Source organism: Haemaphysalis longicornis, unplaced genomic scaffold (genome assembly GCF_048455015.1).
Source record: "Haemaphysalis longicornis isolate Haplotype H1 unplaced genomic scaffold, Haemaphysalis longicornis Haplotype H1 scaffold_3, whole genome shotgun sequence".
Lineage (NCBI taxonomy): Eukaryota > Metazoa > Arthropoda > Arachnida > Ixodida > Ixodidae > Haemaphysalis > Haemaphysalis longicornis.
Genome location: NW_027526335.1, coordinates 186,561,341 through 186,574,773, shown reverse-complemented (window position 1 = coordinate 186,574,773; position 13,433 = coordinate 186,561,341). Strand labels below are relative to the sequence as shown.

Sequence of the window (13,433 nt, the reverse complement as noted above, 5' to 3'; positions counted from 1 at the left end):
TGTTCACGTAAGACACCGTCGCGTCAATCAATTGGCCAGTGTCGTCTGAGACAACCCCAAAGCCCCGCAGTCAAGCATAGTGCGCGCAGTACCAACAACAGCAGTACGAAGCGGTACTTCTATGTTTACATGTGCTTTCGTAACTTACACTTACCACCATTCTTACGGCTTTAAAAAGAATGTGCCCTAAATTTAAGCGCAAATAGCTCATTCGGCAAGCTTGTAAGCTCTGCCTAATTTGCGTTTACTTTCGCTGGCCTCCGCCAATCGCAGAACTGGCTCGAACGACATCATAGGTTCTGTTGCGGGAAATGAGCTAGTGGGTCGCATGGCCATTCCCTTTTTTCCTAATTATGTAGCTTATTTGAGCGAAGTTAACGTTAAAAGTGGTGTCAGTATGATTCCAACCAGGCAATGAACCAAACTTGTGTTTTCTCTTCATGGCTCCTTTAAAAGCGACATTTTTCATCTTATCGCATTTGTGCTAATCGTGCTGCGATAGGAAAGTTGCACTTGCGCGACACGTATGAGCCGCCCCCTCCCCCCAACCTCCTTCAAAGGCGGCGCGTGTCCTAACCGCTGCGTGCTTTCTCGTCCGCGCGGTTAACTACAGGATTCTGGCCCGTAAGCCGTGGCGGCTAACTGTGGCAGATGTGTGTGAGTGACACCTGCCTGCGTGGACTTTCAGCCTTCCCATATATGCAGGGGGAGAACTTTACAATAAAACTAAAACCTTACAGGCTTAAAAAAGTATGCTTCTTTTGGGAAAATACTCATTTGTACCATGGCGTGCGCAGACCGACACGGCGCTTCGATTAATTGTGAATCTGTGACCGACCGGCCATCAAACCATACTAACTTTTACGCCTGATAAAATCCGTCATATAATACTAGACATCAAGCCAAGAAATTAGTTTCGGGAAAGCGTAAAATTATGTATGATTTATCACTGATCAGAGAGCATAACATGGGCTTCGAAAATTTTCGCATATTAAAGCGGTATCATCATCATCATTATCATCATCATCATCAGGGCAAAAGGACGCAGTAGCTTCGGGACCCAAAGTTTCCTAATCCGGCACTGCGCATACGGTGCGCAGAGTTAGGCCAATCATGGTCACAACCTTCGAGCAGTAGTTCGACTGGTCGTGCCGTCGTGTTGTTTTTCCGCCCAGTCAATTCACACTCGTCAGTATCCGTAACTCTATTTCAGAAATACCATACTGTATTGCAATGTCGGCCGCTTTGCACAAACCACGCCGACTTTGGCTCAAACTGTCGAGAACTTCATACCACCCTCCTGCATAAAAAATACCCGGAACAAGTTGATTGATTGATTGTAGGGTTTAACGCGCCGACGCAACGCAGGCGATGAGGCGCGCCGTAGTGGAGGGCTCCGGATTAATTTTGACCACCTGGGGATCTTTATCGTGCGCCGAAATCTCGTACACACGGGCGTTTTTGCTTTTCGCCTCCATCAGAAAAGCCGCCGCCGCGGCCGGGAATCGAACCCGCGACCTCGTGATCAGCAGCGCAACGCCTTAGCCACTGAGCCACCGCGGCGGGTACCCGGAACAAGTTATCGACGACGCTATTGTGCGAGCGAATCAATTAGACCGTAACGAAATCTTTAAGAAAAAAGCCCCGAGCGTTAACCCGCAAACAAACTTACTTTTAACCCACTCAGTTTTAACCCACTCCGCTCCAAGAGTGTCAACCGTAGCAAGAAAACATCACAATATCCTAACTCAAAGTAAATGTTTAAAAAGCATATTCCCCGAACCACCACGCGTTGTCTACCGGCGTATTAGGAATTTAGGCGACTTTCTTACTAACTCTCGTATCAACCGACCGGAAACTACTGGTTGCATGCCCTGTAATGCACCTCGACGCAAAGTATGCTCACTCATGACCGCTACACAGCGTGCCACCAGCACGGCTTCAGACTACTACGTAAATATAAAAGGTTACTTTAACTGTGACTCCGCTAAGGTCGTATACCTTCTAGCGTGCACTGTTTGTAGGCAACAATACATCGGCAAAACTGAAACGCCCTTCCGAATACTGTTCCATAATCACCGCTCTCATGCAAAAAGCTGCCCTTATTTGCCCCTGTCAAGACATGTGAACAGTCCCGGGCATGCATTTGAACATCTTAAAGCAACGATCTTAGAATCCGCTTTCAAAACCCACCATGACCGCGAGGTTCGGGAATCTGATCTCATTTACAAGTTTGGGTCAGCGACGCTTGGTATTGATGAAAGTTACTGAAAACAAACGTGCTTATCCCTCGATTAAAATTGGCGACCTCATCATTTTTATCACATTGTTCATTAATCCTAACCGTGAGTTTCCCATCAGAATTCGCAGAAACTCTACAAATACAGCAGCTTCATTAGCCTAATGCGGCTCAACAATGCGATTTGTCCTTTGGAAGGAGGCCGCGTTCCCCCCACCACTTAGAAACATTTAACCCTTTGTGATCTATGGACCCTACCTATTTCCTGTTCGGTAGCTAGCTCACTGTACAATGCTCTTTTGTGCACTGTATCTATTCTTTCCATCCGCGGAGGGCACAGCGAAAATACAACCAGAGTTCTTCAATGCTTCTCTGGTCATGAAACTCCCGGCCAAGTTTCGTACGGGGACAAACTATACCGCGAGGGGCGCCACCGCAGATCGGAGGGCATCGGGCGGCCGCCGCTGCTCTGTAGCCAGACCGGCAGGCAGGAACGCAGTTGCAGCATGCCCGTTCGCACCAAATTTTTTTGCCACTCACAAAATGACAAGTCCATTTGAGCGGCCACGACACGTAAAGCGAAAGCCCACTGCTGATAAGGCGGCGAGCGTCGGTTTTATCTTACTCTGTGGTCCGTTCCCTGCCAAACGCGCTCTGACCACGCCCCGGGCTGCCGTCCGATCAACACCAGCGCCGCGGTGCGGTAGCGTACGAAGCTGTCCCATAGCGTGACGGCGAAGTCTCATGATCAGAAAGGCATTGAAGGACTCTGATACAACCTTCGTTCATGTCTGTATGGATCCGCGCGAACCAGTCTCCCCACCCACTGAATACCTTATTGTATACTTTTCCCTTCCTTTTGAAACCGCGATTGTCTAGTCTTCCGGACTGTCTAAACTTGCAGCCCATGCCGGGTACGTTGCCCCGTCGTGGTGCAACCTTGAGAGCTCCCTTGTTAATACGACCCCTTTCTCTCTCTCTCTCTCTTTCTCTCTTTCTCTCCTTCCTTCTTGTTGTTGTTGTACCATGGGCATAGCCCGACTGCATGCATACTCTCCGCTTCCAAAACATCTTCCGCTCCTTCACACAGTTTTCCACAAATATAAGAAATGCGTTTCTACTATCGGCAGCATGCCTAAGACAGCCGAGGGCCTCGAATACAAATTCAACTATACAAAATACTTAGTGCACCTTGTAACGAGACGGAATCCGGGGTAGGTCTTTATATTCACTGTAATGGGGATATTTTTTCTCTCTGTTACCTGGGCACAAATATACTTGAAACAAGGGTGTAGTGCGTCGTCACAATCGCCTTTGGGCTCCCTGTGCTGCCGGAAGAGAAGGAGATGGCAGCCATCCTTTCCTTTGGGTCTGGGGTGCTCAGGTTCACAAACGCATTTCGATTCAGATTTCCGAATTCCGATGTGGAGACAAATCCAGGAACATCGCCACCAACCACAAAGCATTTTTTAACCTAAAGAAGAAAAGCAATCATGTTGATAGTCGGGTCACAGGTACCGCAGGTATATCTTTGCTTAAAAATTACGCAGAACATTTGCCTCCAAACAACTTTTCAAATTTCTTGCAAAGGACTGCACACCAGGGCCCTCTCAATCCTCGATGTTTTGAAGTACCCTCTTGTTATGAATACACTGTTCTGATTTACGGCACAGCCTTGGAGGTTTCCGCGAGCAATTGCCTGTTCTCATTCTACAAATAAAAGTCAAGTTGCTGCAACAGGACTTTGTGTATTCGCAACAGCTTCAATGTTTGATGATCTACCTTTTACATCCTCTACCTGCTTTATACAGGCCGAAAACGATGTTTTCTGTATAGATATTTCTCAAGCCACAGCGAACAGGAAAACCATATTAACAAAAGTCGCCACAGAGCAGAGAATAATTTTCATTGAAATTGGGTGTACTTTATTGCCCCCTTTTAAATTCAGAACACAGTCTACCCTGTTTAAGAAAAATGTAGAAAGTGAATCACATGGCACTTGCGAAAGGCTATGGAGACACGGCACGTGAAGAACGTGCCGAAAAATTCGAACTGAGGACATGACCACAATTATGTGCCAGGACAACCACGTGAAAGCGAAATTATCATTACGGCTGCATAAATAAACTGTGTGGATTACTGCGATAAGGAACACATTTTCAGTATTGCCGCAGTGTGGTAGGGTGCATTCCATTAGCGTATACATAGTTAATAGGAAGGTGACTGTCGAAAAGCACTGCTCATACAAGAGCACTTTTAAATGTAGACACCTGTTATTTCCTTTTTGTCGGTTGAAAGTTTCAATACTGATCATGGCTGCCTTTATTATAATATGTTACTGTGAAAGAAAACTTGGGGTAATACAGCTAGGCGCTACGCTTTAGAGTCGAACGTGTGGGAAAACATCATTTGTTGAATGAGTACGCCAGAGCGATTTTAAATAAAATGCACTGGCTTCCGCTGCACTCCTTCCAGTGCGAAATTATTTTTATAAACGACAACCACGCCCCATTTTCACGTTTCGAATCAAACACAAAATTTATTTAAAAGTGACACAATTGCATGGGTTCTGACAAGGCGTAGGATGTTTCTCTTAAAAACGATTTACGTATAGCGTTTGGTTGCTTACTTGACTGGTGCAGTCCAACTAAGTAAAATAATTGAGATATCGAAATATTCGTCTGCAGTGACAATGCTGAATGGTTCATTTTGGAACACCAACCAAGCGGTTATCTCTATTTTTTGCAGCGCAGATTTTTTTGCACTAAGGTACGGGAAAATTTTGCTATCCTCACACACAATATTTCGACGCCCCATATTTCTTTAATGTGCGCGGCGCTTCTATAGCCCACTCTTGCACTCGGCAGTACCGAAAGATGACTGTGCACGCGAATACACTACAGACAGTGTAAGCGATTAAAAAAACGGGGCTAAGTGAGTGATCATACAGGCAGTGAAACAGACCCTTGTCATCAACTCTGCCGATATATGGCAGCCGGAACGAGCAGTGCCGCTACCAGTACTGGACAGATTAAAGTCGTTCGAAAGCGTAAAGCGGACACGGATCGCGAAGAAAATTGCGTCAATCGGCAAAATAACGAAGGCCTTCGAGAACGCGGGGAGGAATCAATGTGTATTAGGCCTTCAGTACGCTATAATGGCTTATCATGGAGAACATTTCTAAGTGTGTAAGTGTCCCCGGATGGTCATTAGAACGTGTGTTATGTATAAACGACCCAGACACCGTTAACGACCACTGGGTCGTTAACGGTGACTTCTATGCGGATGTGTCGAGACCTAAAAGGCAGTGGTCGACATACTTCGTGTTGGCAACATTTGGCTGGTGATGCCACATAGATCCGGCCCAACCGACCACTAAGCGGCGTACGTGTACCGATGCGGCGTTATGAAAGAATCTGTCTGCTGTGGAGAATATGCCAATAAGTCTAGATAAGCTGGTCACCGACGACAAAGCCACTGTGACCGTCCTTACTAAATGACAATGAGTGGCGCCGTAATTTATTTCGAAGTTTGTTATCCATGTTTACAGCCCTTCTTGTCATACACTTTGCACCCGCGAAATTAGGCTAGAATTTCCATAAGTAAGGCTAGCTTGGCATTTTCTCTCCATTTCGGGCACATGATGCGCCCTTTCTCAAGATTTTTTTTTATGTGAGCCTTTCTGTATGCACAAAGTTATAAGGCAGCATGAGTCCAACCCTGATCATATCCTGATCTGTTTAGTCATACAAATTATGGTTACTTGGGCGTTGCATTCATACAGTGCACTGTGGCAAATTACAGTACGTGTTATACGTTGTAACATGACCAGGAAGAGTACAAGGCAACCACGTGTCCTCACACAGTCTAAATACACTCCTGAAGTAGACCGCAACACCGAGAGAAAATGAACTAATTGTCTAAAATGAGCAGGACTGCGAGAGAATAATAAACTAGAGCGCGAGAGCAAAAATCTAGCTCAGGAACACCGCCAAGGGTCATCATCAGTATCGAAACGTTCATCATCGTCTACCGTCTTTAGACTCCAACAGGTGATGCTGTTGAGGTGTTTTCAATATCATTAAAAGTGAGGTCTCGCTATACGGGATTGCATAGAACGAAGACGTCGCTCTTTCTTCTCATTTGGGCTACAAAAATTTGCCACCACAAAGGCGGGTGAACGAGGCGCTGTCTTGAATTGTTAACTTCTTAACCATTACGTGACATTTAGCCCCGCGGATGACCGGAGAAGAGTGGCAGTCCCGGTCAACGCTGACGATTGCGGCAGGACAGCATGTTATGTTGGCCATGGGTGGCCACGACATCGAGTAAATGGAGCTTTCAATAGCTCCCCGGCACCACCTTAGTATAACCGGTTATACCCAATTGCAACAGTACAAAAAAAGGGCCAACCGGCAAAGAGAATTTTGTTCACCCGAAGGTGGAGAGAAATTAACGGGAAAAGCTTTTTTGCGACCCACCGCCAGGGAGACGAGCCCGGGGGAACCCCCCTTGTCCCCCCTAGGAAAAAGCCGGGTAGGATGGGTTGCTGGGAACGGGAACTTGGACATCGGGATGGGTTATGGGAAGAAGAGTGGGAATGGGGGGAGCAATTTTGCTCCAATCCTTTTGTCTGACTCTCTTCCAAGACTGATTGCTCAGCGAGGGCATCAGGCAGTGCCAATTGCCAAATATGCGGTCCCTGCCACGGGTTACCGCTCACCCAAAGGGTCCGATTACTAGGCCCCAACCGTCGGAGACAGGAAGTACCCTATTTGGTGGCGACGGACGGGCCCCCTCCCGACCCCCAGCTCAGCGGCCGATGCGTACTAACGTCCTTGACCAACGGCCCCGCACCAGGTACTCACGGATCACCAGTGAAGCTTTCCACTGTACACGGGTACTTGCAACACCTGCTTTTCACTGTCTCCGGAGCAGGAACTATGCAAAACACCGCAATTCATCCTTCTCACAGGCTGGTGAACTATGGCGGTGCCCCCAGTGCGCTGTGCTTGGGTGCTGCCTAGCAACAGAAAAATCACTTCCTCTTTCTTGCTTGCTTACAATAATTCCCTCATTGTTCCCTACTAAAAAACAGCTCTTGCTGGCTTCTCATTGTTTTCCTAGCACAATCTGTCACCCAGATCGCTTAATGCATACACGCGTTTTCCTTCATAGGCACGTCTATTCCTTTGAACTAAGATGACACTTTTATGTGTTTGATCTACGCCCCTGTCTATTCTCTCAACCACACGTAGTACCAATAGCACCCCATTTCAGTAGATTAATTAATTTACGTGCATTGCAGCATACGGGAACTGCCTCTGTTTCAACTTCGGTGAAATAGTGTTGTTGATGATGGCGGTTGACTGCAACTAGTTATTGGAACTTCCAGTAGCTTACCTGAAATTTGTAGTCGACAAATTTACTGGCATTCTTCCAGTCTGTGACAATGTACTCGGAACATCCACTCTTCGCGCACTCAACAACTTCGCCTATAATGGGGAAGAAATTAGACAGCCGCATTACTAACCCAGCAATTACTCTCAAACGGTATGCTGGAGAGCGACAAACAGTACGAAAAATGAATAAGGGAATCCGGATAAAGCTATAAGCACTTAAAACATGCTTTGACAAGAGATTTGCTCTACTGTTTGCAGGGGTTCCATCCCGGCCACGCTGGCTGTTTGCAGATGGAGGTGAAAAGCGAAGTAGCCCGTGTGTCAAGATTTCGGCGCACCTTAAAGACGTCCAGGTGGTGAAGATAAATCAGGAGTCTGGCGTAATGGCGCTTAAGCCCAAGAGTAACTTCGGCGGGTAAAATCCCAAAATTCTAAATTCTGCCGGGAAGCCCACCAAAATGTCTTAACACCAAGAAATATTCCAAGTATCTCCGGTGTTCTGAGTCAATACTCCACTCGGGCCTCCAGTGGAGGCGGCCCTTGGAAGCGGTTTCTTTATGCCCAAGCATTGCGGAATCCTCCCATCAGCCAAGTAGAGGGAGCAACTGGAGTGGACGAGAAACTCAGAATACGGCCCTATACCTTCTAACAAAAAGCGAGAGAGATCATCAAGGGGTGGTTAAAGTACCCCTACGCGAGGTCGTTCTCTCACTGTGTCCTAATATTTATTTCGACGTGTTTTACAGCTGCGGTATACTTTTCATTCCTACTTCCCTTACCGGAACGAAAACGAACATGACCATAAATACGGTGCGACATATTCTAATTCATAAAAACATCTGGCCGTATGCAAAAGTCAAGAGTACTTTGAGCGCAACATAAACGGTTTGTGTGTTATGAATAAAACCTGGACGTAATATTCAACCACACAATTCACTTTAATAGTAGCGTCTCTGTTATTTCTAGTTACGAATCCGCGCTTTCCGCAACTACATATGCGAACTAATGGGGGCTGAGGAAACTAGAGCTTACTAGTTCGATTAAACAAGGTAGTTTTTCGACTTTGCACTGGTTCTCGCTACCTGAATTTTTTGGGCCAACTTCCCTGTTTGGTGGGGGTGAAAAACGTTCTTTACTGAGCTCAAGGGGTAGGGAAAGTAGTGTGGTCAGCCTCCTTCGTCCAGGAGGCCGCGGGCCGGCGCTGCATCCGTGGCTCGTTGCACCAGCGCGAGTTGACGCTCCGGCGCCGAGCTGGTCAGCGCAGACTCCCACTGCTCAGGGGATGGGGATGGGATGGGGTGAGGGTGGTGGGGACAGGAGTATACTAGGTGGTAAGTTGAGAGTGGGATGTCACACTGTGGGCAATTGTAGGGGAACAGAGATGGGGAGATGTGGGACAGGATGGTGTGGTTGTAGTATGTCTCGGTTTGCAGTCCTCGGTAGATATACGCTTGATGGTTGGAAAGAGTGTGATGAGGAGGTGGGTATATCCTTCTTGTGTTTGTGTAATGAGAGAGAATGGAGCTGTTTGTGAGGTCGAGTGGGGTCAGTGCCTGTGGGACAGGTGGGGCTTGTCCGGTTCTTCCTGGCCTTGCTGTTGGGAGTGCCCGGTTGAGGAGGTCGCGGGCTACGGCGTGGGCCGCCTCATTCCCTGCAAGGCCGGTGTGGCCTGGTGTCCAGATGATAGAGATGTCAATGTCTTCGGGGAGGTGTTGTAGGATCTGGATGGCTTGAGGGGGTGCGAGGCCGGCTTGGTATAGGCGGCAGGCTTGTTGGGAATCCGATATGATGGTCAAGTAGGGTTTTTGTTGGTGGGTAGTGGTGGCGTGAGCGATGGCTAGTGCTTCGGCCGTTGCTACAGGTAGGTTCCGATAGGAGGCTGCAGTTGCTAATTTACCAGTTGAGTCGAGGACTACAAGGGTTGTGTGTTTGTGGTCTGTAGATCAAGCAATGTCTGTGTACCGTGTGTGAGGGTCTGAGCTGGGTCGTTTTTCAAGGAGCCTCACCCTGGCCTCTCGGCGTCCCCGGTTGTAGGTAGGATGCATGTGTTTTGGAACAGGATGGACCTTGAGGCGTTGACGGATGGTGAGAGGAATACGTTGCGGTGCTTGCTGTGAAGAAGGGGTAGTGCGTCCGATGTCCTGGAGAACTTTTCTTCCTGCTGGTGTCAATATGAGTCTCTGGAGGTGTGATGCGCGCTGTGCTTCCAACAGTTCACTTAAGGTATTATGCAGGCCGAGTTTGAGGAGATGATCGTTAGATGTGTAGGTTGGGAGGCCGAGGGCTGCTTTGTAGGCTTTTGTGATGAGGGTGTCCAGTTTGTTGATTTCCTGCGGTTTCAGGTTGACAAATGGGGTGCAATAGGTGATGCGGCTGACTATCAGCGCTTAGATTAGCTTGCAGGTATATTGTTCTTTAAGTCCGTATTTAGAGCCTCGTATTCTTCGGATGAGGTGTGTTAGCTGTGTCACTGTTTTTTGGAGTTGTGGTAGAAGGGCCGCTCCGGAGCCATCGTAGTGGAAAGGTACGCCGAGCACGCGGAGCGTGGTAACTTGTGGGATGGGGGATCCTTGAATGACCACTTGGGGATCTGGGGTAGTGGGAGGGGGTCGGCCTCTTGTGTGGGAACGTAGAATCAACAGGGCCGATTTGTTAGGTTCTGCTGTGAGGCCCCTGGGTTGGAGATAAGCAATGGTGGTGTCGATGGCTTGCTGGAGTGCGTCTTCTTGTTCTCCGCTCGAGCCATGTGTCGTCCAGATGGTTAAATCGTCCGCGTATAGGGCATGACGAATGCCGGGGATATTGTCTAGTTTGGTTGGTAATTGGAGGAGTGCGATGTTAAAAGGGGTGAAATAACGGACCCTTGCGGGGTGCCTTTGGCCGGTGTTTCGAAAGTTGGGGATTGTATGGATCCGAGTCGCAACGTGGCTGTGCGGTTTCCCAGGAACGCCTTGACGAAGTAAAAGATTCGGTGGCCGCATTCGGTATGGTTGAGGTTTTCGAGAATGGCTTGGTGTGTTACGTTATCAAAGCCGCCCTTAACATCTAATGTGAGTAGGGCCTTTGGAGCGTCACGGCTGAGGTGGTCTAGTATTTGCTCTTTGATTTGTATAAGGATGTCCTGCGTAGAGAGGTGCTGGCGAAAGCCGAAATTTGTTAGGGGGTACAGGTGTTTTTCTTCTAGGTGGGTAGTTAGGCGTTGATGTGCTAAATGTTCGTAGATTTTTCCGAGGCATGATGTCAGGGAGATAGGTCGGAGGGTGGTGGGTGATAGAGGCTTGTTAGGTTTCGGGATTAGCGTGATGTCGGAATGCCGCCACTGTTCTGGATAGGTGCCCTGTTGCCAGTAATGATTGTAGTAGTCAAGGAGAACTTGGAGGGTATCTTCGCTTAGGTTGCGGATGGTGCGATAAGTGATGCGGTCCTTACCCGGTGTGGTGTTGCTGGTTAGCCGGGCCAGGATGGCTCGGAGTTCGGCCAGGGTGAAGGGAGTGACAAGGGCTTCGTTAGTTGGTCCGGTGTATTGAATGTCCGGTGTGGAGGGGTAAGTTGCAGGATCTCCGAAAAGGTGTAGCTTTATGGATTGCAGGACGTCTCTTGGGGGGAGGGCACTATTTCGTATGAGTTGTTGTATCCGGTGATTCGTTTGTTTGTGAGTCGAGCTATTGTCCAGGAGATATCGCAGTAAGTGCCACGTTTTCTTAGTGTGTTGGGTTCCTTGCAGTTGGTTACAAAAATCGTGCCAGTTCTGGGTTTGGAGTTGGGCTGCATATGTCTGGGCTTTCTGGGTCAAAATGACAATGCGCTTTTTTAGGGTTCGATTGTGTTTTTGGCGTTTCCACCGCTTTGTGAGGCTCCGCTGAGCATCCCAAATATGCATAAGGTGGGGGTCTACCGCAGGTATGTCTTCCGTGAGGGCAATGAGTTGGGTGTGTTTCCCGACCCGTTGCTCAAGGGCTTGGGTCCAATCTTCCAGGTTTTCGCCGATGGGTGGGAGGTCTGAGTCGTCCTTTCGAAAGGCTGGCCAGTTGGTAAGATGGGCAGTGCCTTTTCTGCGCGGTTTTCTTTCGAAGGGTATGCTCGTCGATATTATATGGTGATCACTGCCAAGTGTTTCGCTTAGGCAGAGCCAGGTGGTGTTGGGGCAGTTTTTTGAGAAGGTGAGGTCCGGTATAGTGTCGCGGGCAACGCTATTTCCGATTCTCGTAGGGGTAGTAACGTCGTTTTGGAGGACCAGTTGATTGTTTTGGGCAGCATGGAGTAGGGAAGTGCCCTTTTTTGATGCGAAATGATAACCCCATGCTGTATTCTTTGACCACACAAACAAAACAAGTTTGGTCTACGCTCCTTACCAAATCTTTATAAAAAATGGCACATTCAATTCATCCGTGCGGATATGCAAGACCCTTCTGAAAGTATTCTGATCAGGGTATTCTGATTTACAATTTTTGAAATCTGATTGCACGACCCTTTTCTGTTTATATTCTGCGCCGATGTTTTTATACAAAAATTTATAATTGGAGGATTTTATTTAAGCAGTAAAGCTTAGAATATTTAAAAATATGAAAGACATGTTATCCACACAAGAACTCTGGCATAAGTTATTGTAGACTTTGATGTGAAATTTAAGAATCCTGGAAATCAAAACCAGCAAAAAACTTCGAGGAGGTTCTGCTTCTACTAGCAGCTCTTTTGTCCATCATTTAAACTAAAAACTTCCAGAACCATTTTGGTATATCTATGGCAGTATAAAATTACAAAAGGCAAGGAAACAAACCTTACGTTTCGGCTTATTTCCTCTCTGTCATCATCCTTTTCTCATTATCACTGACACGGCACGAATGATTTTATCTGGACAATGGCAATGATTAAACAATAAAATAAGAAGCAACTTACGTTGAGTAAGTTCATCGTCAGCCAGAACAGCCACGCCTCCAGCAAATATGACTCCAAACAAAGCCGAGAAAGACTCAATGCTGTTTGCGAAGTGGCAGCAAACACGGTCGCCTTGCTTAACACCATTCAACTGAAATCCGGCTGCGTACGACTCGAGTTTTGCCAATAAATCCGTTGCAGTTATACTTGTAGTGGCGTCCACCTGCGAGAGGCAGTAGATAGGATCGTAGAACGTACGGTAAAATAGCAAAAATACCAAAACTATAGCATTTCTGTTATGGCGAGCTTTGTTATGGTTGGAGTATCGCGTAATTGATTACATACATATCTAACAGTTCCTAATGTTGAATAAGGAGACATGGCCCTTTTTTAAACACACTCTTAAGCGCGTATAAACTAGACAGTCAAGTGCAAAGTGTAGAAAGTAAAACACTCACTGCTGTATGTAAATATTACCACTTTTCAGTAATCATACCATCGCAACACCTCGAAGTTTACTGTATTTAGAAATGGGGCGAACAGAACTTTTGGAGCTGTATGCTACCAGTAAAACGTTTGGTAAGTATGAAGCTTCTGAAGAAATAACACTCTTTAGACTATTTTTGTCTGCGGAAGCTATCGGACAACTAACAGTAAAAATGTCTGCCCAGAATAAACTAATTATGCTCTCTTACCATGACGACGTGCTGCTCCAGCGTTTGAAGTGCCTCCTTAACTCCCACGTACACGGAAACATTAGGAATGGGACAATATGTGTATGGAGAATGCACTACGTTCTCACGTATGGGCGTCTTCAAGGTTACCTACGTCATAAAACAAAAACAAGTGAATGACCCATTTCAATGGGAAAATGTAAGCTTGCTAACAAAAATGAGCCGGAATTAAGCAATAAATAT

General features: G+C 47.2%; 1 protein-coding gene across 3 annotated transcripts in view; it reads right to left on the bottom strand.

Annotated features, from left to right (window-relative positions):
• LOC144175879 (luciferin 4-monooxygenase-like) overlaps positions 1 to 13,433 on the bottom strand; it is a 102,788-nt gene that overhangs the window by 44,840 nt on the left and 44,515 nt on the right. For 2 of the 3 annotated variants that reach the window (XM_077704927.1, XM_077704926.1), the window contains exons 3-6: positions 13,212 to 13,340; positions 12,538 to 12,739; positions 7,643 to 7,734; positions 3,502 to 3,713 (exon numbers count right to left, since the gene is read on the bottom strand). In XM_077704927.1, coding sequence (XP_077561053.1) covers positions 3,502 to 3,713; positions 7,643 to 7,734; positions 12,538 to 12,739; positions 13,212 to 13,340 — 635 coding nt within the window. Of the gene's footprint in view, positions 1 to 3,501; positions 3,714 to 7,642; positions 7,735 to 12,537; positions 12,740 to 13,211; positions 13,341 to 13,433 lie in introns of those variants that run through there. The other variant, XM_077704928.1, reaches the window with a different exon arrangement.